At 60.6% G+C, this 26185-nt stretch overlaps 1 protein-coding gene across 1 annotated transcript; it reads left to right on the top strand.

Moving 5' to 3' along the window:
- The first annotated feature begins 995 nt into the window (after window positions 1-995).
- Window positions 996-11828, top strand: ADAM11 (ADAM metallopeptidase domain 11). The gene is made up of 26 exons (XM_059830211.1): window positions 996-1053; window positions 2366-2556; window positions 4019-4095; window positions 4465-4531; window positions 5198-5283; window positions 5374-5440; window positions 5609-5657; window positions 5766-5833; window positions 6252-6326; window positions 6418-6489; window positions 7263-7429; window positions 7506-7590; window positions 7671-7761; window positions 7871-7922; window positions 8094-8193; window positions 8508-8579; window positions 8672-8764; window positions 8878-8958; window positions 9041-9091; window positions 10018-10081; window positions 10165-10264; window positions 10341-10460; window positions 10543-10711; window positions 10788-10902; window positions 11159-11249; window positions 11783-11828. The coding sequence occupies exons 1-26, from the start codon at window positions 996-998 to the stop codon at window positions 11826-11828; spliced, it is 2307 nt and encodes a 768-aa protein (XP_059686194.1).
- Window positions 11829-26185: the final 14357 nt, after the last annotated feature.

Here is a 26185-nt window from a genome sequence, read left to right as displayed (position 1 = left end):
GTCCTGTACTGGCGGGGAGGGTGAGTACTGGTTGGGGTGGTCCAGTACTGATGGGGGGTCCGGTACTGGCGGGTGGGGGTCCGGTACTGGCTGGAGCACTCCGTTCCCAGCTGGGGGGGGGGGGGCTGGGGGGGGCAGCACTGCTTGGGGGGGGCTGCTACTGGCTGGGAACCCAGTACTGGTGTGGGGGTCCTGTACTGGCGGGGAGGGTGAGTACTGGTTGGGGTGGTCCAGTACTGATGGGGGGTCCGGTACTGGCGGGTGGGGGTCCGGTACTGGCTGGAGCACTCCGTTCCCAGCTGGGGGGGGGGGTCTGGGGGGGGCAGCACTGCTTGGGGGGGGCTGCTACTGGCTGGGAACCCAGTACTGGTGTGGGGGTCCTGTACTGGCGGGGAGGGCCGGTACTGTTTGGGGTGGTCCAGTACTGATGGGGGGTCCGGTACTGGCGGGTGGGGGTCCTGCACTGGTTGCGGGGGGGCTGGTGCTGGCCGGGCCACTCCAGTCCCAGCTGGGGGTGGGTGCTGGGGGGGGCTCCGGCAGGAGCTGGGGAGCCCGGTGGGGGCTGGCGGGGCTCCGGTGCCGTTCGGCTTCTGGTAGCGGCGGGGGGGGGGGGGGGGGGGCGCGGGTGACACCGGCTGGAGGCTGCCGGTCCCGGCCGGGCGCTCCGGTGCTGCAATGCCGCGGGGGCGCCAGCGGCGCTGCGGCAGCCGGGCCGGGGGGGGCCGGGGGGGGGGGGGGGCCGGGGGGCGGCGGGCGGGGCGGGGCGGCCCCGGGGCGGGCGCTGCCGCTGCCGGCGCCGGTGCCGGTGGTGGCGGCGGGCGGGGGGGGGGGGGGCGGCGGGCCCGGTGCCGTGCGCGCGTGCAGGGGGCGGGGGCGGCGCTCCCGGCCCGGCGGCCGCTCCCTGCCCGGCCCGGGGCGGAGGGACGGGCGGGACGGGCAGGACGGTCCCCGGTTCCGCGGGCCCGGCGCGGCCGCGCTCGGATTATGAGGGAGCCATGAGCCCGCTGCGGGGCTGGCTGCTGGCCGCGCTCCTCTCGCTCGCCCCGCGGGCAGGTAGGTCCCGGCCCCGGCATCGCCCCGGTCGCGGCGTCGCTCTGGCCCCGGTCTCCGGTCCCCGGTCCCCGGTCCCCGGTCTCCGGCCCCGCCGCCGCCGCTGCGGCTTTTTCGCTGCATCGACACATTTTTCCGCAGCGCCGCCCCGCAGCGCCCCGGGAGGGGCCGGGCCCGCGCCCCCCCCCCCCCCCCCCCCCCCCCCGCAGCCGCCCGGCCCCGCACCTGCCGCCCCGCCGGGACTGGCCCGGGCCCGCAGCCCCGTTCCCCCGCGCGTCCCCGCGGGAGGAGTCCCCACACCGGCCCCCCGTGTCCTCCCGGGAGGCGTCCCCACAGCGGGCCCCCGTGTCCCCTGGGTGGCCCCTCCGGGAGCTGTCCCCGTGCCAGCACCCCTGTCCCCCCGTGTCCCCTCCGGAGGTGCCCCCACGGCAGCCCCTCATGTCCCCTCCGGGATGTGTCCCCATATCGGCCCCCCCGTCCCCTGGTGTCCCCCCCCCAGGAGATGTCCCTACAGCGGTCCTCCATGTCGCCTTGGGATGTGTCCCCGTCGCGGCCCTCCGGTGTCCCCTGGGTGTCCCCTCGGGAGCTGTCCCCACACCAGCCCGCCTGTCCCCTCGCTGTCCCCTCTGGGGGTGTCCCCATAGAGGCCCTCCACCTCCTCTCAGGAGGTGTCCCCCTACCAGCCCTCCATGTCCCCTGGGTGTCCCCTCTGGGTTGTGTCCCCATCCCAGCCCCCCCTGTCCCCTGGACGTCCCCTCCAGGATGTGCTGCTGTGCCCAGCCCCACCCCCACCCCTTCCTCCAGGTGCGGTGGCATTCTGGGTCCCCCCATGTCCCCTGGGTCCCCTCACGTCCCCTAGGTCCCCCCATGTTCCTGGGTCCCCCCACGTCCCCTGGGTGCCCCACTCAGGGAAGTGTTGCTTTACCAGCCACCCGTGTTCCCTGGGTGTCCCCTCCAGGACGTGCCACTGTACCTGAGGCCACCTGAGCTTCCCCTCCCAGATGTGTCCCCATACTGGGCCCCCCACGTCCCCTGGGCACCCCCCAGCCCGGGCTTCCTGGGTGTCCCCTTCTGGACACACCACCATACCTGTGTGTCCCCCCATGTCCCCCAACCGTCCACCCTGGGACATGTCCCCATACCCACCCTCCACATCCCCTGTGCACCCCATCCGGGACACGGGTCTCCCCTTCGGGATGCAATGCCACGCTTGGGTCACCCCCAGAGCACGTCCCCAGCCCCGGCCCTCCTCGTCCCCAGTCCCCGGTGTCCCAGCCCTCCCTGGGCCGCCGCGACCCGCTCCCCTCGCCCGCAGGTCCCGCCGCGCAGGCCGGCTCGCTGCAGCGGAGGCTCCCCCGGGCTGGATGGCAGGACGGGCGGGTCGTTTTCCAAATCACCCACCCCAGCAGGTTGGTGGGGCAGAGCTCTGGAGGAGAAGTCCAGAGGCATCAGCTGGACACCAGGGTCAGGAATGAGCCTGGAGGAGGAGGAGGAGGAGGCAGCCCCGTAAGTGAACCACAACCCCCCCTATCCGCACTTTCGGGGGTCCCGGGGTGGCTGGGCATGTCCCCAGGCAGCTGCCGTCGCCGGCATGACCGCACCCTGGCACGCGCATGGCCACTGGCATCCCAAACTGGAGCCTTCGTCCCCCTGGGGACCGCACTGCCACCATCCGTCCCCCCCCACGGCACCGATGTGTGCCACGAAATCCTATTAAATCTGGGTAGCGGCGGTGCGCGCGCGGGCGTTAGGAGAGATGAAATGGGAGCGGGCAGGCGGGCAGGGCTCCTGCGGAATGAATGGGCTCATGGCTCTGGCACCGGGGAGGACGGATCCAGGCCACGTGGCAGCAGCCCCGCGCGTCCCACCCGGTGCCGTCACCCAAACAGCAGCCGGTTTCCCTCCCCCGGACTTGGTGCATCCACGCCGGCCGGCGACCTTCACCCCAGGGCCGGTGGCTGATTTGCCCGGTGTTTCGAGGAGCCGGCACACGCGTTCCAGCCGGCACGGTGGGGGGGTTGATGCTTTCAAAGATGCGGTGGCGCCTGCGGAGGCCGGTGCGCATTGATCCCCCCATCATCTTCGCTGGATAAAAGGCGAAATAATGAGCTGCAATTGCCGCAAAGGTGATTTAAAGCCGGTGTTAAGTAGAACTGCCGGACGCCAGGAAACGCCGGAGGTTTGGCTGGGCCGCCGCTGGCGCTGGCGGGGTTTTAGGGAGGTGTTAAGCCAGGGCATCGCGGGGGGATGGAGCAGCTGCGGATCCCGGGGATCCAGGGTCAGGTCCCAGCGGTGAGACCAGCAAAGCCCCGGGGAGCCTCTCCCAGCCACGCTGCCTGACGTGGCGGACGCGGTCTTGGCCGGGGACACCCCCTCCCCAGGGTGCTGCGCAGTGCCAAATGGGTCCACGTTCCCGCATCGCTGTCCTGAGCTGCGCCCGGGTTCCAGCAAGGGGACGGGGCACCCCAGGAAAGGTTTGGCTTTTCCGGGCCACCGTTTCCCCCAGTGTGAAGCGCTGGGGCTCCCAAGGGACCCACTGGTGCTGTTGGACCTTCACCCGTGTGGCGAGTTTGCCGGGTCTCAGGCAGGCGCCGCAGAGCGCGGCTCCCGCTGCTGCCGGCAGGAATTAGGTCAGGAGCACCGGGAGCCGCAGGGTGGGTGAAACGCCGGCTCGGTGTTGCCACGGCTGAGCCAGGCCTGCCGGGATGGGGGTGATGCTCCGGCAACCCCCAACCGAATACGGCTCCTGAGGAGGTGGGCAATGGGATGCGGGTGCCCTCCCAGCACGGCAGGAATGATGATTTGGGGGCGAAAAACCCAGCATTTTCCTTTACATTGAATTCTTGGGGGTTAAAAATAAAAGCGCACTTTTAAAGGCTGCATATTTGGGTTGGGGTTTTTTTAAAAGATTTTTAATTTTCTTTGGGGGGCCGGCGCAGGGGGGCTGACGGCTCCGGCTCTCTTGCAGGGGCTGCACCTGGCGCAGGTGAGCTTCGTGGTGCGCGCCTTCGGCTCAGCCTTCACCCTCGACCTCTGGCTGAACCAGTGAGTGGCCCCAGGGGTCCCGGTGGGGTGGGGGGCACCCACCATGGGGCTGCTGCTGCCCCCCAGCAGGAGGGAGGGGGTAGAGAAGCCGGGGGTCCTTGGGGACAGGGGGTGGGTTGTGCGGAGCCGTCCCAGCTCTGGTACCGGGGCTGAGCTGGGGGGTGCGGGTGGGGAGGGTCCTGTGGGGTGCCAGCACCCTCCCAAAGCAGGGGGGTCCCACGTCAGGGTGGTGTCACGTGCATGGGTGGTGGGTGGATGCACGATGAGGGTGCTGCCGGCAGGGCCACGGCCGCTGCGGTCTCCCTCCTCCTCTTCTTCTTCCTCTTCCTCCTCACCGCCGCGGCCTCTCACCCCGCCTGCTCCCCGCAGCCACCTCCTCGCCTCCCACTACGTGGAGCGGCACGTCGGCGCGGGCAGCAATGGCAGCCACAGCACGGTAAGCTGCGTGTCGCGCTGCGCCGTGCTGTACCATGCCGTGCCATGCCAATGCCATGCCACGCTGTGCCATGCCGCGCCATGCTGTATCGCACCGTGCCGTGCTGTGCCACATGATGCCATGCCATGCTGTACCATGCCATGCCGTGCTGTGCCACACGGTGCCATGCCATGCCGTACCATGCTGTGCCATGTGGTGCCATGCCATGCTGTACCATGCCGTGCCGTGCCAGCTCTGGGGTTGTGGTGGCAAATGTCTAAATCCAAGAGTCCAGGAGTGGCCACCAGCAGCTCAGCATCTCCGCCTGGGTGGCCTCGGGGTGCCCCCCCCCGCCCCTGGGGTGCCCAGCCCATGCATCGGGGTGCTGCCCTGGTGGGTGACGGGGGGGAGGATTTCCCTCCCATGGGTGCTGGCATGAAGGGTGATCCCCAGGGTGCTTTGGCACATGCCACCCTACTGCCAGCCTTGTGATGGGTGCCCACCAGGGTGCCGTGGGTGCCAGGCGCACCCCAAGGCGGGCAGGCAGCGAACCCCAGAGCCACCAGCCCAGGGGTACGAGGCTCCTGGGGATGCCGGCGAGGCGGGCAGCTGCCTGCACAGCACCAGGCAGGATGGCACCCAGGGCCAGGGTCCAGCTGGCTCAGCCCCCTCTCCCCGCTCTGGCAGGGCGCGGGGGAGCACTGCTACTACCAGGGCCGGATCCGGGGGCAGCCCCGCTCCTTCGTGGCTCTCTCTAGCTGCCAGGGCCTGCGGTGAGTATCCCCCGCTGCCAGGCGGGCGAAAGGGGGGGTCGGGGAGGGCTGCACCCCCCTGCACCCTGTCACCCCACTCTGTCTTTGCAGTGGGGTCTTCTCAGACGGCCGAGCCACCTACCTGATTGAGCCCCAGGCGGGCGCCGAGCACGGGCAGGTGAGTGGTGGCACCGGGACCCGCCACGTGCTTGCCTCAGTTTCCCCACTGCAGCATTACGGGTCTGGCTGCGGCTCAGGGACAGCCTTGGGGACATGGGGATGTGGCTGTCCCCCTTTCATGCTGTCACATCCACACATAGCCATGACACTCGTCTCCCCATGGCAGGGCCTTCGACCACACGTCGTCCAGCGCATCCCCAGCTGTGCCCAGCCGGGTGAGCCTTTGCACGGAGCCAGCCCTCATCCCCAAGGACCGGTGACAGTGACGGTGGCCCGGATGGCCCCATGTCCTGCACCCCGCCAGCTCTGTCCCTTCCCTCCAGGCTGCCTCTTCCCTGCACTGAACCAGCACCTTGCGGGCGGGTTACCAAAGCTGCGGCAGCGGCGGCAGGTTAGCGGGGACAATGGGGGACACGAGGCAGGGGACGGGGCACACTGGGCAGGGGACAGGGGACATGGGGCAGTATACTTGACCCCAGTTGGCCTCCAGCTGCCGGCTCAGCCTCACTGGGGTGGCTGCTCACCCACGGCATGGCTGTGCTGCGGGTGCAGCTGGGCTGGTTCGTGGGTACCGGGGACGTGTTTGCAGGATGCTGCTCCTGCGCGGGCTCGGGGATGCCCTGGGGACCCACCAGAGATGCCGCAGCCGGAGGGGGTCCGTCCCCAAGCCCACCCAGGCGGCCTTCCCCCCTCCACACATCCCAAATACCCCTCACAGGCAGCCACAAAAGGGGTCAAAAAGCCCCTTTGCCGGGGCTCGGCGGGCGGATCCTGCTGGAGCCAGCTCAGCCGTGGGCTCCCGCCGGCAGGTACGCCGAGCCCAGCACACGGTTCACAGCGAGACCAAGTACATCGAGCTGGCGGTGGTGAATGACCACCAGCTGGTAAGCGTGGGGGGGTCCCAGGGCCAGTGGGGTGTGGTGGGGGTTCGGGGTGGCCCCCCCCGGCCCAACCTGGCCCCTGGTGCCCCCCCAGTTCCTGCAGCTCCGCAAGTCCGTGGTTCTCACCAGCAACTTTGCCAAGTCCGTGGTCAACCTGGCCGACATGGTGAGAGGGTTTGACCCTGGGCAGGGGTTGGCCCCGGGGAGGTTGGTCCCTGGCACCTGCTGGGTTTGTCCCTAGGGATTCATTCCCAGGGGGTTCGTCCCCGGTGAGCTTGACCCTGGAGGGGGAGAGTTGTCCCCAGTCCCTGGTGGGTTTGTCCTCAGGGGGTTTGTCCCTGGTGGGTTTGTCTCCTGGGGGGGTTCATTCCCAGGAGGTTGGTCCCCGGTGGGTTTGTCCCTGGGTGGGGGTTTGTCCCTGGGTGGGGGTTTGTCCCTGGGGGAGGTTGTCCCCAGGGAGTTTGTCCCCAGGGAGTTTGTCCCCAGCACCTGGTGGGTTTGTCCCTGGGGGGATTGTCTTCCAGGGGTTTGTCCCACTGAGGGTTTGTCCTTGAGGGGACTGTCCGCAGCAGCTGGTGGGTTTGTCCCCAGGGAGTTTGTCCCTGGCACCTGCTGGGTTTGTCCCTGGAGGGGCTTGTCCCTGGTTCCTGGTGGGTTTGTCCCAGGCCGAGTCTGTCCCCGGGGGACTGGTCCTTGGCACCTGGTGTGTTGGTCCCTTGGGGGTTTGTCCCCAGTGCCCACTGGGGTTATTTCCCCGGCACCTGATGGGTTTGTCCCCAGGGACTTTGTCCCCAAGGGGTTTGTCCCTGGTGCCCGGTGGGTTTGTCCCTGGGAGGGTTGTCCCCAGGTGGGATTGTCCCCAGGGGGTTGGTCCCCAGCACCTGGTGGGTTTGTCCTGGGGTGGGGGTTTGTCCCCAGTGCTGCCCCTCGCCGCTGCAGATCTACAAGGAGCAGCTCAACACCCGCATCGTGCTGGTGGCCATGGAGACGTGGGCCTCAGAGGACCGGATCCGCATGGGGGAAGACTCCCTGGAGACCCTGAATGAGTTTGTGAAGTACCGGCGCGAGGGGCCGGCGGAGCAGAGCGACACTGTCCACCTCTTCTCGTGAGGGCCGCGGCCGCGTCACCTCCCCAGGGCCGGGAGCTGCCGTCCCCCGTGCCCACCGTCCTCTTCCTCGCAGGGGTCGGACGTTTCAGAGCAGCCGCAGTGGCACCGCCTTCGTGGGGGGCATCTGCTCGCCCGCCCGCGCCGGGGGTGTCAACGAGGTGGGTGCAGTGAGACCCCCGTGCGAGCGGGCTGGGGCTGGGGGGGTCCCTCCAGTGACTCCCGCGTCCCTCCCACGCAGTACGGCAATGTGGCGGCCATGGCAGTGACGCTGGCGCAGACGCTGGGGCAGAACGTGGGCATGATGTGGAACAAGCACCGCACGGCCGCAGGTACCCGCCACCCCCCTGGGAGTGGGATGGGGACAACGGGGGGACACCGCGGTGCCACCAAGTTGGTGGCAGGATAGCCGGCACCCCCAGCCCTCTCCTCTCCTCCCAGGGGACTGCCGGTGTCCGGACTCGTGGCTGGGCTGTATCATGGAGGACACAGGGTGGGTGCCTGCTCGGGGTGGCACTGCCACCGTCCCCCACAAGCTTTGTGTCACTGCTCCCGGTGGGGGCATCACCGAGGGTCCTGCCCCATTTTGGGTGACCAGTCGTGCCCAGCGATGCCACCCGGGCAGCGCAGGGTGGGGTGCGTGACCATGTCCCCCGCCCCGCAGGTACTACCTCCCGCGGAAGTTCTCCCGCTGCAGCATCGACGAGTACAACCAGTTCCTGCAGGACGGCGGTGGCAGCTGCCTCTTCAACAAACCCCTGAAGGTAACAGCCCCCCCCGACCCCCCTGGCCCCGGGGCGGCTGTCGCAGCGGGGGAGCGATGCCCCAGGGGCAGCTCCGAGGGTCCCTCGGGACTCGCGGTCTCCCCCCGCCCCTGCCACGTCCAAGGTAACGGCGCCAGCGTTGAACTCGGTGTCCCCAGCGGGGGACAGAGCTGGACCCCCACGCTTGATGGCAAGCGGTCTGGGGGTCCTGCCATCCCCTGGGGACGTGATGCCCTTTTTGGGGGGCTCGTGGCAGCACCTGGCTTGGGGGCGTCCCCAGCATCTCTTGCTCCCCCTCCCCTCGGTCCCGGCAGCTCCTGGACCCTCCGGAGTGCGGCAACGGCTTCGTGGAGGCGGGAGAGGAGTGTGACTGCGGCTCGCTGGCGGTGAGCGGGGACCAGGGTCTGCTCACCGCAGCCATGCCGGGGCTGCCGGCATTGCCAGATGCTGACTTGCCATGCCGGCGGCTGTCCCGCAGGAGTGCGCGAAGAGCGGGGGCAACTGCTGCAAGAAGTGCACGCTGACCCACGACGCCATGTGCAGCGACGGGCTCTGCTGCAAAGGCTGCAAGGTGCGGGGCCGGGCGGGGCTGGATCCGGCGTCCCGCGTGGCCGGATCCTGCGAGCTGCTGGGGCTCCTGTGCCACGGGCTCCTGACATGGCGGCTTCATCCCCCCGGGTGCAGTACGAGCCGCGTGGCGTGTCCTGCCGGGAGGCCGTGAACGAATGCGACATCCCCGAGAGCTGCACTGGGGACTCCAGCCAGGTGAGCCAGGCTGGGGGTGACGGGAGGGGACACGTTGCAGGGCTGCGTGGCACCACCTGTCTTCTTCTCCTTGTCCCCCCAGTGTCCCCCCAACCTCCACAAGCTGGATGGCTACTTCTGTGAAAATGAACAGGTGAGTCCGGCCCGGCATGGTGGGACGCATCCCGTGGGGCTCGGGCACGTCCCGTGGGGCTCGAGCACATCCCTGTGGGCTCCAGCATGTCTCTGTGGACCCATGCACATCCTATGGGGCTTGGACACGTCCCGTGGGGCTCGGGTGCATCCCTGTGGGCTCCAGCATGTCTCGTGGAGCTCTGGTATGTCCCCATGGGCTCCGGCACGTCCCCGTGGACTCGGGCACATCCTCATGGAGCTCAGGCATGTCCCATGAGCTCAGGCACATTCCTGTGGGGCTCCAGCATGTCCTGTGGGGTTGGACACATCCCTTGGGCTCCGGAATGTCCTGTGGGGTTGGGCACACCCCTTGGGCTCCAGCATCTGGGTACTTGGGCATGCCAACAGCTGCAGCCACGGCTGAGCCATGCACACGTGCACGGGTGCGGGTTTTGGGGTGAGCTGGCTCCTGCAGTAGCCGGCGTCCTTGGGGTGTGCAAGCCCTCCCTGTGCACTGGTTCGCCATCCCCACGCTGTGCAAGCCAGGGCTGTGGTCCCTGTGCCACGCGCCTTCCCTGTGTGTGGCCGTGGAACCCGTATCCCGCAAGTTCTCCCATGCATCTGCAGCTGCGGTCCGTGTGCTGCTTCCTTGTGCAATGGGCCATGCAAGCCTCCTCCATCCACATGCAGCTGCAGCCGTGGGCCGTGCAAAGCTTCCATGCACATGCGTGGGGGGAGGCCGTGCCCCAAACACTGTCGCGTGACTGTGTGCGCACGTGGCTCCCCGGTCCCCGTGAACCTGCCCCCTGCCCGTGCAGCCGGGGCGGTGGTCCCAGGGCTGAGCACGTGCATGGGGGGGCCATCGTCCCTGCACCACCTCCGTGGCCACACACGCGTGCGTGCAAGCCCCCCCTCATCCCCGTGACCCCTCTCCCTGCTCCCCAGGGGCGATGCTACGGTGGGCGCTGCAAAACCAGAGATCGGCAGTGCAACGCGCTGTGGGGCCACGGTAAGTGCCGGCCCCGGGGTGGCTTTGCCAGGCTTGGGGGGGGGACAGGGGGTGACAAGCGGGTGACACCCATTTTCTCCCAGGCTCGGCCGAGCGTTTCTGCTACGAGAAGCTCAACGTGGAGGGGACCGAGAGGGGCAACTGCGGGCGCGAGGGCCTGGGCTGGCTGCAGTGCAACAAGCAGTGAGTGAGCCCTGTCCTCCATGTCCCCTCCTGGGTGCCACCCGCCCGCCCCGGTGATGCCACCGGTGCCTTGCAGGGATGTCCTCTGCGGCTTCCTCCTCTGCGCCAACATCTCGGGCACGCCTCGGCTGGGCGAGCTCAGCGGCGAGATCGCCACCACCACCTTCTTCCACCAAAACCGCTACGTGGACTGCAGGTGGGTGCCACTGCCATGGGGACGGGGACGTCTCTGGGTAGAGGGGGTCCCAGTGTCACCCACTCTCGCCGTCCTGACGCAGGGGAGGCCACGTGCAGCTGGTGGACGGCTCGGACCTGAGCTATGTGGAGGACGGGACGCCCTGCGGGCCCGGCATGCTGTGTCTCGACCACAAATGCCTTCCAGCCACGGCCTTTAACTTCAGCTCCTGCCCTGGCAGCTGGGACGGGAAGATCTGCTTCGACCACGGGGTGAGGGACATGGCGGGGACAAGGGGGACGTGGGGAGGGTCACAGCAGAGGGCGGGGTGACGCCGTCCCCTTGTAGGTTTGCAGCAACGAGGGCAAGTGCATCTGCCGGGCCGAGTGGACGGGGAAGGACTGCAGCGTCTACGACCCCATCCCCGAGCCGAAGCCGACGGGGGAGACGGAGCGATACAAGGGTCCGTGTGCCCTGCGGCGGGGATGGGGTCCCCGTGTCCCTGCTGTCCCCGGTCCCCACAGGCTGGGGTGTCCTACTTTGTCCCCAGCCACCCCCCCAGGGGTCCAGTGTCACCATCTGCCCCTTGATGCCATGGCTCAGCTGGGTCCAGCTGGGTCTTGTCCCCCTCCCAGGTCCCCACCGGCTGCCCATGTCCCCATGTCCCCCTCCCACTGACGTGTGTCCCTATCCCCTCCTCCCTGTCCCCTCTGTCACAGGTCCCAGTGGCACCAATATCATTATCGGCTCCATCGCGGGGGCCGTGCTGGTGGCTGCCATCGTCCTAGGGGGGACAGGCTGGGGATTTAAGTAAGCAGCCTCTGCATGGCTCGTCCCCTCTGCTGCTGTCACCTGCCACATCCCCCCCTCGCACCGCCACCACGCCAGGGCCAGACCCCTGCCCTCCTGGGGACACCCCAGGCGTGCCTGGGTGGGGGGACCTCCAGTCCCGGCCCCAGCTGGGCATCACCTGCGGCATGGTCCCCTGGGGCTGGGGACCTCTGGTCCCCCCGGCCTTGCCCGGTCCCTGGTCCCAGCTGGGTCCCCTGGCCCTGCCTGGTCCCCTGGCCCTGCCTGCCCTGCCTGCATGTGTCACCGGGGGGTTCACTGTCACCCTGACCCCTCCCTCAGTCCTGGCTGTGTCTGTCCCCAAGCATGGGGTGCCGGGGGGGGGGGGGGGTGTGGGGCTGTGTTCGTGGCCCCCATGTGTGTGCTCCTGCCTGGCACTGGGACACGTCTGCTGCCTGTGGGACCAGGGACACTGAGGGGGGACACTGGGGGACAGTGGGGAGATGGGGGTGGCACTAACGCCCCTCTCCTCTCCCCCCCCCCCCCCCCCCAAGGAACATCCGCCGAGGAAGGTACGACCCGGCGCAGCAGGGAGTGTAACCGCCCCCCCCCCCATCGTCTCCTCCTCGTCACCGTCACTGTCACCGTCACCCTCCGGCAGCCTGACGGCGTGGGAGCCCCCCCGGGCCCGTCTGTCCGTGTCGCTGTGTGTCCGGCCGTGCTGTCTCCATCTCTGTGCCCCACGCAGCTGAAAAGAGACGGCGGTTGGGGGGGGGGTCTGCAGCAGCTCCCCCCCCCCCCAACCCCGGTGCTGGCTCTTTTCGGCTCAGTGTCCCCCCATGTGTGCCCCCCCCCCCCCCCCCCGTGTCACAGCCCCACACTAAACACACCCCACTTCTGTGTTGCAGGTCCGGGGGGGCCTGAGCGGGGCCACTCCGCCCCACACCCCCCCCCTCCAGCACCTCAATAACAGCAATTAAACGGGGCGCTGCTGCCGAGAGCCCAGCCGAGGAGGAGAGCGGGGGGGGGGGCACCCGGGACCCCCCCCCACCCCGACCCCCACCGCGCTGCCATGAATGTACGGGCCCCCCCCGGCGCCCGCCCCGGGGCACTCCCAGCACCGGGATGAATGTACCTGCGGGGGCGAGCAGGGACACCCAGCACCCCCCTCCCGGCCCCACATCCCCCCTCTCTGCCCCCCCCCCCATCAGCATCTTCCAGCTTTGGGGCCTGGGTCCCCCCCCGAATGGCAGGCCAGCACACCCCAGTACAAGGCCAGTATATCCCAGTACCAGGCCAGCACCCCTGCAGTGCAGGACCTGGGAGTCATGTCATTCCCGCCCCCACACCCCCCCCAGATGCCAGGTCTGGGGTGGGGTCCCGGGGGGCCACGTCTGCACCCCCCAGATGTGCCCCCCCTCCCATCAGCAGCCTCCCAGTGTGGGGCAAGTCCCCCCAAACTCCCCCCCCCCGCCCAATGTCATAGCTGCACCCGCCTGGCCATGAGACCCCGCTGTCCCCAGTGGTGGGGACTGGCACCCATGGGTGCCAGCCTCTCCCTCTAGGGCAGGGGCTACCCCCCCTTCCCCAGCTCGGGCAGGTGAACCCCAAACTGGTGGCACTGGGGCTGGTGGGGGGGCAGGTGACAGTGAGGCCCACCTTGGAGGGGCTGGGGTGCACAGGGCTGCTTGGTGGGTGGCACATGTCACCCCAGCCCCATGGCAGGCTTGTGGCATCTGTCCCCACGGCAGGCTGGGTCGCGGCCCCTGCCGAGTGTCCACCATCCCCATGGCAGGGGGGGTGGGATGTGTCACCCCATCCCCATGGCACATGTCACCCTGCATGGGGTGGCTCTGTAGGGCCACCCAACCCACAGCACCAAGGAGCACTGGGGGCCCACGCTGGCTCCTTCCACCACTGGTGATGCTCAGCGTCGGGGAGGACGCTGATGACACCCCCGGTGACACACATTGTGTGTGGGGGTACCCCATGCCCATGGCAGGGTGGGGGGTGTCCCCTCCATCTCCTCCCTCCCCCAGCCTCCCTGCCCACCACCAGGCCCCTTTGCCATGGGCGGGGGGTGACCAATAGTGTCCCCAAGCCCAGCCAGGGCTGAGGTGTGCGGTGGCCCCCAGTGCAGTGTGACAGCCCAGCTGGGTGCCTGCAACACCATTGGGTGCCTTGGCTGCGGTGGCACCAGACAGGGGACGGGGCACCGCCGTGCCAGGGTGTTGGGAGGTGACAGCAGGACAGGGGGTGGCTGGATGTCCCCAGGCTTGGCTTCGGTGGTGGCTCCTCACATGACATATCAACCAGGCGCCCCATGGTGACGGGCTTGGGGACGTGGGGACCTGGGGACGCCATGGGCGTGGGGGGGGGCGTGGGGGGGGGGGGCGAGTGGACCAAACTCCCCCCGCTCTATCACGTCACCACAATGTCCCCACAGCTGTCACAGCCACAGTGCCAGGGTGGTCCCCACGGCAAGGGGACACCCCTGTTTCAGAGCAAGAAACCACCATTGTCACTGGGTTTGGGGACATCAGCACATATATATATATAAATACTGGGGTTTTTTTTTCTTAATGATTTTAACGCTGTAAGGTCAAGCGGTGCCGCTGGTGCTGCCACAGACGCGCCAGGGATGGCCTGCGGCTGGGACGGGACGGGGACGGGGGGGTGCACCTGGTGCTTCCAGAGCCAAGAGAGTAAAACAGCACACCCCCCCCCAAACCCCCCAGCAGGCTGAGCCGATGGGCCCTGCCCCGGCACGCGGCAAGGGACAAGTGCACCGGGGCGGTGGCAAACCCCCCGCCCCGCCAACTCACCGCCAGCCGCACCGCCATCCCGCACCGCCTCGCTCCGCGCTACCGCCCGCAGCCGGGATGGGGCCCCGGGTCACGGGGTGGGGGCTTCGCCACCCCCTCGAATGCCTGCGCCTCGTCTTGCGCTCCTGCTTTGCACGCACTGGGGAGCCGCCATCGCCGCTGCCGGAGCTGCCGTTGCCGGAGACGCCGTGTGCTCCTTGCTCGGCCCTGGCTCCGGCCCCCGGGAAGCCTCCTGCAATATTGCAGAATTTATTTACAATAAAGATTTGGAAAATGCTGGGGGTTCTCCTTTTTCACCGGCGCCGGGGCAGGGTGGGAAGTACAGTGCTGGGGAGGCCCGGGCCTCCCCAAAATTTCATCCCTGAGGACGCTCCGATCACTGGTCCACTCCACCTCATCCAACCGACATCCTTCCCATGTCCCACGCGCTACCCTGGCCCGTCCCCAAGGGTTGGGACTCATGTCTGAGTCAGGTGTCCCAGCATACAGAGATGATGCCACATGGCGAGTGCCCCCCCCACCCCGCCTCGAGCTCGGTCCCTCCGAGCTTTTGCCTGGCTGGGGACGCTGCCCGTCCCACCACAGAGATGCGGAATACTGCGCCTGTCCCAGCGCGAGGGCACGGCTCCATCCCTGTCCCACCACGTGCACCAGTCGCTGTCGCAGCACGGGGCCCACTCCCTCGCACACCTCTGGGACGCAAGAGCTGGTCACCGTCCCACTGCAGGGGCACGGGCAGGTTCCTGTCCCCTCCCAGGGACACCCTCAGGCTGGGTTGGCTCTGGACAGGGTCCTGCCTGGCTTTAAAGTGGGGTGAGCAAAATCAGGCAGACGGGGACTCGGGGATGGGTCCCCAACTCCCAGAGGGACCCACGAGGATGGAGCATCCTCCCACGGGACCAGCCTGGGTGATGCTCAGCTGGGGCTGCTGTGGCAAAGCTCAGCGCAGCCGAACTGTTTGGAACAGTCGGACTGTGGCACAGCCGGACTCTTTGGCACAGCCGGACTCCTTGGCACAGCCGGACTCCTGCACATTGGCCACGAGAGGGCCCCCCCAGTCCAGTCCACGCACGCCTGGACTGGACGGCGCAGGAGATGCTCTGAGGTCCCCCAGATGCTCCAGGGCCACGCGTGCCCCTGCAGCCCCCAGCCCTGAGCTGGGAGGACGCAGCCTGAGGACAAATCACAGAATCACAGAATCACTAAGGTTGGAAAAGAGCTGTAAGATCATCAAGTCCAACCATTACAAAAAAAAAAAAAAACCACCAAAAAGCACACAAAAAACCCCCACCCACACACAAAAAACACCACACAAAAAAAACCACCCGCACCACACAGCACCATGCCCATCAAGCCACGTCCCACAATGCCACGTCCACATGCTCCTTGAATACCTCCAGGGAGGGTGACTCTACCACCTCCCTGGGCAGTCTATTCCACTGTGTTACCCCTCTCTCAGTAAAGAAATTTTTCCTAATATCCAGTCTGTATCTCCCCTGCCGCAACTTGAGGCCATTTCCTCTAGTCCTGTCACTAGTCACTTGGGAGAAGAGACCAGCACCCAAAGGCACAGGCTGGGGAGGGGCTGCAGCACGTCCCCCCTGTTCGGGGTCATTTGATGGTAAAAATCGGTGGCAGATGGGGGACACCACACGAGCGTTGCTGCCAGTCCCCTCAGCCCTGGCAGCGGTGGGAGAGGCCCAGAGTCCCCCTGCCTGAGGAGGGTCACTTCCCTGGGGAACCCCCTTCTCTGCCAGCCAGGGATGATGCAGGACAACGCATGCGGCAACAACCCACCCCGGAGGGGGCCGAGCCCCTGACCGGTGGGGCTAGAGGTGCCCCTCGCCCTGCAGAGCCCCACAGGGACCTGTTCTGGTGTCCCCTACATGGCACGGCATGAAAACGCACCCGGATTCAGCACCTTGTGGCAAGCACCGGGGCCCATGCACACAACCCAGGGTGCCAGGGTGGGTGAGGACGTGTGCTGCTGGCTCTGCCCCACTTGCGGTGCTGGGGGTGCCCGGGAGCACCTCAGGGCGATGCCAGGGTGTTCCTTGGGGTGCTGCCTCTCTCATGGGGAGACCCAGCCCCGGGCTGGGGCCTCTCTCCTGGCTTCAGAAGGGTCAAGCCCATCTTATTAAAACAATCACCATCATCTGCTCGCTCTGTCCCCCGCAGCTACGGCCTCACAGGAGGCAGCGCAGGGTGAAGATGCTGGAGGAGCCTCTGGCCACGGCAGCGAGCGCAGGGCGAGCACCCGTCTGAGCTGGGTGGGGGGGTCTGCTCCAGGAGCTGCCCCCCCATCCTTGCTGCCTCCTCAGCCACAGTATCCTCCCCTGGCAGGGTACGGCTCGGAGAAAACAGGGCCGTTTCCCCCCCCGCGATGCCATGAACCCATCCCAGCAAGGACATCTTTATACCCCTTAAGGATTTTAGCCACAGATTTGCTATCAGCCATGACTGAGATACATCTTGGCAAGGAGCTATTTTGGGCTCGTGTCTAGATACCAGCATGATGAGTGAGCTAGAAATATTCCAGATGCACAGACTGTTTCTGAATCTTGAGTTATTCAGGGCCTTCAGGGTCAGGAGGGCAAAAAATATGACTTAAATTCGGCCCGGCTCTGATCTGCAGCCCTGCAGGGTCATGCAGCACCTATGCTGCTTGCTTAGGGGAGGGTCCTGCTCACCGGCACCGCTGCATGTGCTGGGGAGGCTGGGGGTCACGAAGATGCTGCGGTGGGGTTGGACGTGCCAGCAGAAGGGAGATGCTCCTTGGCCAACTCCCCAGGACCACAAAAACTATGAGAGGCAGCAGGGTCCAGCGCCCAGAGGCGCTCGATGTCCCAGGCTGCTGCTTCTCTCCATCGCAAACTTTGCCAGCTCCTTTTTAGCTTCCTCCAGCGCATCAGCCAGCTCCTCTGCCTTGAAGAGGAGCTGCCCCGAAACATGGAGCACAGGCTGGCTGGATGCTGCAGTGTTCCTGCCTGTCCTCAAGCTCCTTTTACTCCTAACTCGTCAGTTTATGTTAGAGACCATCCTCACGCTCAGCTCTGATCCACACTCCTCATCCACTGCTGCCAGATTTTAACTGCGCTTGATAAAAGTTAACCACATCGCCCAAGGGAAGAGCCGCGGTCTCCCATTTCTGTGCCGGGTGCTGAGGTGATCCTCTGATGAAGGCTGCGAGGTCAGCATTGGCTTTTGTGTACCTCCGAGGTCACTTGCAGAGGTCTGTCCCTAATCCCGGTGTGATACATCCCCCTGTAACGCAGCACACCTGAAAGGACCCGCAGGGACCAACGGCTTGGGCAGGTCTGGGGGATGCGTCTGTCTGAGCAGCTGTTGCTTACAAGGATAAAATCAAAGACTTATTTGCTCCTTTTCACTGCAAACAGCAATGAGCCTCTAAGGGTGGATCCTGTCAATCTTGAAAGCCTGCGATGGGAAAAAAAAAATAAAATAAATCCCCCTCATTATTATTAAAACCAAAGAAATAAGAAACCAACTCTTCCACAGCCTCCTCTGCGTCTGTGCCATTACATAATGGGAAACCCTTGAACCTAAAATATCTCCACTCCTTCGGCTGCCGAAGCTGATGATTGACCATCTAGCTGTGATTTTTCAGCTATGATATAATGAGGCAGACTGCTTTTAGGATGCGCACAAGGAAGAAAATCCTCAAGGACTCCTCAGGAACGTGGTCGCCGCAGCATGGGGGGCCACCACGTGAGCAGCAGCTTGCATGAGCAGAGGGAGGCTACGATTTTTCAGCTCTCGTGCTCATGAGAAAGCCAAGATGTTTCGGTCAGCTTTTGAGAGCAGAGAGAGATGTCAGATGGTAAGGAGGCAATGCTGCCATGTGAAGTGAAATGGAGAAATGTCATCCTGAAGGGAGTTTTCTTTGGGGGATAAATCACAGGGAAGAGAAAAAATAACACCCCAAATACTGTCTTTGCAACACAGCTGAAAAAAACACGTCCTCATTTTCCAAGCAAATCAACAAAGAACCTGAACTGAACTCCAACCACAAACCAGGACATGCATTTTCCAGCTGGGAAACCCTCAGAAGGCTGACACAACCACACGGCACAGAAGCTGTCCATCTGTCCCTTCCCTGTTTGAAGTACTCCGGTCACACCCCCACACCCTCGAGCAACAGGCGCTTTCTACTCCAGTGACAATGCTGGAAGACAGCGTGACTTCTTTCGGCTGTGTCATCCCCAGTTCCTAGTGGGAAACTGGGGTCTGGAGAGAGAGAGAGAAGAGGAGAGAGGGGATGGGAAGCGTAGAGCCCACTCTGGCTCTCCCCCAAAGTCCCGTGGCACACAGCATGGCCAGGGATGGAGCAGGACCAAAGCAAGTCCTTGCTGTGCCTCTCTGAGTTGAGGCTGTGTTGCTCTTATTTGATACATGGAGATTTTAGGGAAATTCACCTTTTTGTCACCATGGAGAAATTCTGTAGGCAAACAGCTGATAAATGGTCAAAAGGAGTACGCACACTTCAAACAAAAGCATATCCCAGCTCAGTCTCGCCTGCTATGGGAATTTTGCTGTTCAGGCTCCAGCTGGAAACCAGAAACAAATCAGCGCACAGAAAAGAGGTAGTTCAGGGGAAAGTGGCGAGTCTCTCCGAGCAGCCTCGGCTCCGCACGTCTTACACAACACTGTCAGTCCAAATGGCACTCCAGCGCGCTGATCACAAACCAGGCGCTTCAGGGGGAAGGGGAGCATCAGCGTTTCCAGCCGCCAAGGGTTTGCCGAGCACAACACATCTGCAGCAGAGGCGACCTGAGCTTCGAGTGGACCAGAACGAGCTGGGCAGGCTGAGCTGAAACACATTAGACCGAATGGTCACAGAAATTTTGGCAACTGCTCGTTGCAGCTTTGCAAACACAACAGGTTGCGGTGACCACACTCCCCTCGCAGGCTTCCTCTCACTAGCTGTGCTATGGAGCTCATTTGGGGTAATAAACGCACCCAGTGTTACATGGTGCTTGAAGCATTTTGCATGGGAAAGCTGGGTATCATTCTGCTTTTAGGTAAACATAAAGATGTGATTCTGTGAACTTAAGTATATCAAAGCTGGAATCTTCTGCTGAGCAACCTGAGACACCACTGACCCGATTTCTAATGGTAGTGAGGAACTCTCAACAGCAGAGACTAAGGACATCAGTAAAAAAACAGACTTTCCAAGCCTGCACACAAACCAGACACAAGTCAAACCCAAAATCGCTTTTAAAAATTCTTTGAGGGTTACCAACTTCAGGTGGAGAGAGCTCCCACGGCCAGCTGGCCCCAGTCCCAACATGGGCGCACCGTGGCTGCTTCAGTGTCTCCCCCCGCCATACCCCGCAAGAGCACTGAACCCTCAAAGTCGGGGGAAAAGAAAAGAGGAACTGAGCCTCCAAGGTCAGCTTAGCAATTGGAGCGACAGGTGAAAGCAGCTTCATGGCACCAGAGGCAACAGCCAAAGTCCAGATGGGAATAAGACGGAGCCGCTCGCAGCCAGGGGCTGCTGCCAGACACGCACACGCCAGAGGCGACGGGGCAGCTTGTGTGTCAAAGCGCGGCCACATCAGTGACTGCTCACTTGCGAGAGAGGCCCATAGGCTGGAGGCGTGTGAACAGCCCCAGCCAACAACGGGAAGGGAAGGATTTTTGCTAGCCCAGAAGACAGCCAGTGGCCTGAAAACGTGATTGAAGACTTTGGTGCACTTTAACTTTAGCTGTGCAGCCGCCAGCTCCACGGGGAGACTGAGAATAGCCCGGGGGAAGTGGGGGAAACCCAATTCCTTGAGTCTGTACAAAAAAATTTCCGAACGCCCTTTAAGAAGCAATCTCCTGCTGGCCAGGACACTGACTGCACTGCCTTGTAGGTCTTTTCCAGCTCAAAGACTGTGTCATTTCAGGCGTGGGCCAGCCTTGCCGCTGCTTTTTATTAGCAGTCCCCCCCCCTTGAACGCTCGAGTTCACATTTCTGCCGCCGGTAAGCTTTAACCCACAAGCAGCCGAGGCAGAGACAGGCGTGACTCAAAAACGACAGCTGATTGCTTCTGGGATTGCGCGTGCAAGATAGGTGCAGCCTGTTTTACAGCTCAGCAGTTCAAATCCAGGTCAGCAGAATTTAATTGAGAATCCCCAGTGGGCCCATTTCACCTTGTCAGCGCAGTCAGAGCAGAGATAGATGGCAGCCGCTGAACTCTCCGTTCCACAGGCGCCGGCTGTCACCCTCCTCTGTGCTGGGCACAGCACACCGGGACCCACATCCCGCCGACCCCTGCCTATAATTGCAAGCGAGAGTTAAGCCCTCATTAGCTTGTTAAACTGCAGGAGCTAGGGATCAGAGATTGTTGAGTTAAATTGGCATCTGACAAAGAAAAGGCTCCGTTTTCCTGAGCTTTTCTTCCTCGTCCTTCTTAAGAATTTAAATTCGCAACTACAAACCAGCAATTTATTAAATTAGCTTTGAAGTCTCTCAAGATCTCGTCTCTCCTCTCTGGGTATCTGCAGTACCGTGGCACTCCAGGTCAGAGCAGTTTATATAACTATCCCTTTACCCCTGCACTGGATACTATCGTTTTTCTGGGATCTCCTTTCTTAACAAGGATCTTCTCTTTCCTTCCTGGCCATCAAAACATGCATACAAATAGGAAACGCATAAAATCCTAGCCTTGCAGAGGACCCTAACTTACTTTTTTGTTAAAAGAAACAACCCGGTCATTATGTAACACTGCTGCTCCAACTAGCAAGTCATCAAGAAAAGGCAATAGATGATAAGAAACCAGATTTCAGAGCCACCGATTAAACCAGAATTTCATTTCGCAGCCTGGTGGCATACTCCTGAGCTCATCCCCTCCCGTGACAGTCCAGAAATGAACTGCCCTCCCTCCTCCAGTACATAGGGGAGAAATATTCAGGGACAGTGTGATCTAATAGACATGCTGACGAAGGAAACTTCAGAGCAGTTCGAGTTTTCTTGGAAAAATCACATTCTGGGTGTAACAAGGTGTAAAGCTTTCCCGCTTGCTCTCTGTCTTGCTACATACTTCTAACATTTAGGACAAGGTGGCTTTTTTTATACATACAGAGCACCGTGGTCCCCAGTCTGCCCTGCAGCATCTGGGTGCTATCGCAATGCACATAGCAGCAAGGACTTCCCTCAGACAGGAGTGCCAGACACCGTACAACATCAAGCTGTGCCAGCTGGATCACACTCACGCTCTGCGCGGAGGCAAAACATCTATCGGTACCTGACTCCCCACGTTTCATTTAATAGACTCATTTTCTATTTGATACAACTGCAACTCTTCTCTTAATTGAAAAGTTTCTTACTGCTGCAAGGCTCCTGGCCACGTGTCCTCCGTTGTGCCATCCCCTGGCAGGGTGCAGGTGCTGCTACGTGATCTGGCAGCTGCCCAGCCACGCTACAAAAATCCTCCATAATACATATTCTTACCCGTTTTTCAACAGAAGCACTTCTGGCCACCACCTTTTTATGGGATTGGAGGTGTCCCAAACTTCCCTTTCATTTGCTTGAAGTCAACAAGCACCTGCAGGAGGGCTGAAGAGAGGTGTTAAAAAATGGGGCAAGGCTGCACACATTTCCACGCTGAAAAGCAGTTTTGCTCTAGGAGGGGGAATACTGCGCACCCACGTCACACCAGGTCTGTAACACCGGTAACAGCAATTCCTGCCTCCAAACCTTCACCGGCTTTACAAAACGCCTCCCAGTTCCCTGCTACTTGCAGATTCCATTAGTACATTTGATTCTGGGACGGGGGGGAGAGAAAAAAAAAAAAAACAATGAAAATACCAAAATATCAAAAATTTACATGAAGATATGAAAATATCTTGGTCTAAAGACCAAGAGCACAGTTCCTTCTGCCCTCCAGACTGGTGATTCTCCCTTCTCCCTCCTGTGCTCCCATCACCTACAGCACTGCTCTCGTGCACTTTACCTGGCTTGTGAGAATACCCCATCTTATCTGGCCGAACAGTTTCTTATGCAGCACTGTAACAAGGCAGCGACTCATGTCCAGAACGTTTGCATTTAGCACTTGTCTTGTCTGAGTCATGTATCTCATGACAAAATTTACCAGATCAATCCAGCCCTAATTTTCAGAGATCCTTGCTGTACATTTCTATGTCTCTTTCCACCTCATTTTAAGCGCATGTATAAAATATTGTATATATAACATATATGTAACATAATATATAACATATTGCACATGTTTATATAAGCAAAGTTATCTACTTTTGTTGTGGACAATATGGAAAACATACTCTCAGGGAACCTATGTGTTAATCTCGCATGCTGACTGTGTTCCGGCTACAAGCCCATAGAAATTCAGCGTGCAGCTGATGTAATCAAACTGACTTTTCAACAGCTCCCTCAAAGACCTTTTGGAACGTTAACAAGTTCATTACCAAATATGGTTGACTAATCAGCCACATTTTCTGATTCATGCTTTACATGTCAGATAAAGGGCTGTGCCTGGGCTGGAGGGTCACCCTCAGCTCAGTGGAAACCAGCTCCTTCCAAAGGCTATAGAGTTTATAAAACATCCAACATACCTGCGAACAGACTACCAGCCTTCAATTAGCGCTGGAACCAATTAATGAAACGTGGTGCTTTGCGGAGCAAGCTCCAGGTAAGTTGATTCCTGTGACGATGCTCCTCGTCCTCCTCCGGGCAGGTACTCTGGATGAAGCTGACCTGAGCAGCGGGTACAGCGCTTTCGGCGGTCTCTTCCCTCCATTAAAAACCACAGACAACCCTCAAACTTCTCTTTGTAACTTCGTATTTTCACAGCATTTTTCACCAGTGCACAACAGTGGGACTTAACTGTGGTCTCTGGTGTAATTCCAATTAATGCAAACACTCGAAGGATGTAATGCCAACACTCAAAGGATCTCTACGATGCATTAAGTCTTAAGTTTTTGTATATGACATAAGAATACATGCAGCAACGAATTGCTCAATATTCTAATACCAGCTTCAGAGAGAAAAAAAGAAATATCGCTATCAGCAATATAAAGCGAGAGAGGAATTCTGTTTCAGAGCTTGGAGTCATCACATTTAAATTCAGGTATCACGGGCCGAATCTCCTCACCTTCTTCCCTGCACAAAAAGTCAGGGGGAGTAACAGCCAAAGGCTATGAGGTAGCGCCAAAACAACTGATACACACATACGTACTGACACCTGCTAATATCAATGTATTACCGAAAACATTTTCCATACAGAACAGGCTTTTAAAAAAGTTTTCTGATACTGGATTTTCATGTGATTTCAAGTTTATGGAAAAAGATATGAAAAGCCTGGCAAACATGCATTAACAGGAATACTGAATTTCTGGGGATAAGAAATACTCAGAGGGGGGAAAAGAAGTAACTCACTTAAGACATGATGTGTCTTTAAGTAAGGGCAAGATGAAAGCTGAGAAGTTGGCACGATGCTTTCCAATACTCACAACAAAGCTAAAATATATCACCGCTTGTTTGCTGACTTAGGAAATTTCATTCATGGCCAGAGACTGGGATCCTAACTTCCATCTGAATACCGAGACTAGCCTCCTGGCAAAGCGTGTTACAGACCATACACAGGTCTGCATCGCCTCAAGCCACAGACTCGGCCCCACGCCTGCACTTGGGCTCCAGCACACGCCGCGGCCATCTCTAAAGAGAAAGCGGGTTCGCAGCTGCTGCTTCTGCTTGGCCAGACTTTGTTTCCACACAGAGGAAATCCAGGCCACGAGGCAGCAGAAGTCACAGCTCAGTCACAGACATGAACAAGGGTCATGCGTAAAAATCCCAGGGCATAAGACCGCGAGTCAATTTGGACGCAACCGCAGCGGTCTCAGTTCTGCTCCTGGGGAAGCAGCAGGCTCAGGTCCACAAATAGGAACACGTCCTTTGCCAAGGAATAACCAGAACGTCTTGTTCAATAGAAAAATAAAAAGGGAGGAGGACAGCAAAATCTGAACTGTATAGAAACTATTCCATAGTACCGATGAGCATTAATCAGATGCCTTTAAATCCCCCTTCTAAGGCATTTCTCCCCAGCTATCAACAGAAAATTTAAACAATGATAATGTCATGCTGTAGAAAACAAAATGTCATTTTCCAAGCAACGACAAATTGATATTTGAAGCCTCCTCTGATACAGAGAAAATGAATGGCAAGCCCCAAAGGAGTGGAAGCGCCTGAGCTCCTTTCCGTGCTGCTGTAGAAAGGTGGATTATGTCTACTTACACAGTTAACAGCAACTAGTAATTCAGCCCGCGCAAACGCATTGGTCTTTCAGGAACTGTTTCATGGTAACTGCACAACGTGCAAAGCCCAGCATGTCCGATTCACAGGAATTAGGCATGCCACAAACACCCCGAGAGCAAAGGTGCGCGTCTCAATAAACAGCTCCTCTCGAAAGTAACCTGTAGCTGGCAAGTTACGTGCCCAGTATCAAGAATTCTTGAATTATTAACAAATCAAGCTACAAGAAGAACAGCGTAGTTGCTACAAGATTGTAGCTAAACTACAGGCAGGAACTATTGGTAACAATATTAAATGCCTAACTTATGCTTCCAACGGGAAAGCCACTCTGCAGAGAGGATCTAGTTTATATTTGTGATACCCAGTACGAAGTAAGTCACGTTATCCTCCCTTCATAGGAGAGGAAAACAAGGTGGAACTGTCAGCTGGCCTACCCAGCAACACAAAGGATCAGTTGGGATCACGTCTAGGCGTGTGGTGCTGTCAGAGAGGTCCTCAAGCACCCAAGGCATCTGCGCAGGGCTGGCAGATGTGACACAGGACCCCTGGGAGACGCGCAGTCTCGGAGCAGCAGCTGGAGGCCACGCGAAACGCCCAGGGGCATCTTAAACAGCACCATGCATCTGCACGGAGCAACTGAACCAAGCCTGGGGTGACCGCGTATGATCTCAGCTTTGACCTTGGGGTTTTCTACTCCTGGCCTGTTTCTGAGCACAAGATCAAACACAGCCATCACATGATGGCTTCTACTAGACGATTTCTCAAGAAACAGAATGCAAGCGAAGAGTGCTGCAATCATACCCTTCTTTTTCAGTTATGGTTAAATGCCTGAAGCATTTCAGAATTTCTTGCTGCAAATTCGTGTTAAACGAAGGCTTCTGCACTTTAAAACACTTAAGCACACGCATAGCTGGATACCTGTTGCTGGCTGCATTGACTCATGCAGAGATAATCACACGCTTAAAGATAACGGTGAGGTTAAGTGTCCTTCTGGAGCAGCAGAGGCGATGCAGCAGGAGTCCAGGCCCCGCTGCACCTCCTCGATTATCCGTGCACTTGAACCCGTGCCGCGCGGCTTAAGCCAGCGTTACCCTGCCTGGGCACAGAGCTGGCGACTGCGTCTGGGCTGTTCCCCGCTCTGCGTGCACTCCCCAGTCTGTGGAGACTGCGGGACGCTCAGGTAACCTGACAGTTAAAAAAACACACACGATTATCACTCCTGGATCCTGCCTCGGTCACTGTCACCGATTTCTGCCATTACAGCCCTTACCGAGCCTCGAGACACAACGTGCTCTGTGAGCAGGAGCAGCACTGTCCTTGTCTATACGGCTGCTTTTTTCTTTAACTCTGAACAAACAGCTTTTTATTCCAAGCCCACATCACCGAATCCATCTCACTTCTAGCTTTCTCGCAGCTGCGTGACACGGCAAACCACTTCATGCCTCCTTAGATATACTTCCAATTTTGAGGTCAAATTCGCAGCGAGGGGAAAGCATGGGACACTTACAAAAGCCATCTTTTGTGACGGCAAAACAGACGGGCATTCAACTGCAATTTTTAAAAGGAGCTGGGCAGCCAGCTCCCGTATGTTCCTTCGAAAATTGCAGCTAAATTAGGCCAGCTAATGCTGCACAGTTCACTGGACAATATCAGCATGCTCATTCATATGCATAAATGCAGATTTTTGTGTTTTCATAAGTGGTACCCTTCTCAAGGTCTGACTTGCAAAGTTTATAGATTTTTCTTTTTTTAATGCAATTGATCTTGTCACTGAAGAGCAATTTGCATGCAGAAAGGCACAGTTAGCTTCTAACTGACTCTTTATTACGCTAAACAAGGTCAAATATATAAAAATTCCA

The sequence above is a fragment of the Gavia stellata genome, chromosome 28 (assembly GCF_030936135.1).
Source record: "Gavia stellata isolate bGavSte3 chromosome 28, bGavSte3.hap2, whole genome shotgun sequence".
In the NCBI taxonomy this organism is placed as follows: domain Eukaryota; kingdom Metazoa; phylum Chordata; class Aves; order Gaviiformes; family Gaviidae; genus Gavia; species Gavia stellata.
Note: the sequence above shows the minus strand (reverse complement) of the source record. Positions and strands in the feature narration are given on the sequence as shown.

Bases quoted from the DNA above. Each gene is read 5' to 3' on its own strand.
- ADAM11 (XM_059830211.1), top strand. From the start codon at position 996: ATGAGCCCGCTGCGGGGCTGGCTGCTGGCCGCGCTCCTCTCGCTCGCC. The intron at 4,096-4,464 runs GTGAGTGGCCCC...TGCTCCCCGCAG, and splicing joins CTCGACCTCTGGCTGAACCA to CCACCTCCTCGCCTCCCACT. The intron at 8,194-8,507 runs GTAACAGCCCCC...CGGTCCCGGCAG, and splicing joins TCTTCAACAAACCCCTGAAG to CTCCTGGACCCTCCGGAGTG.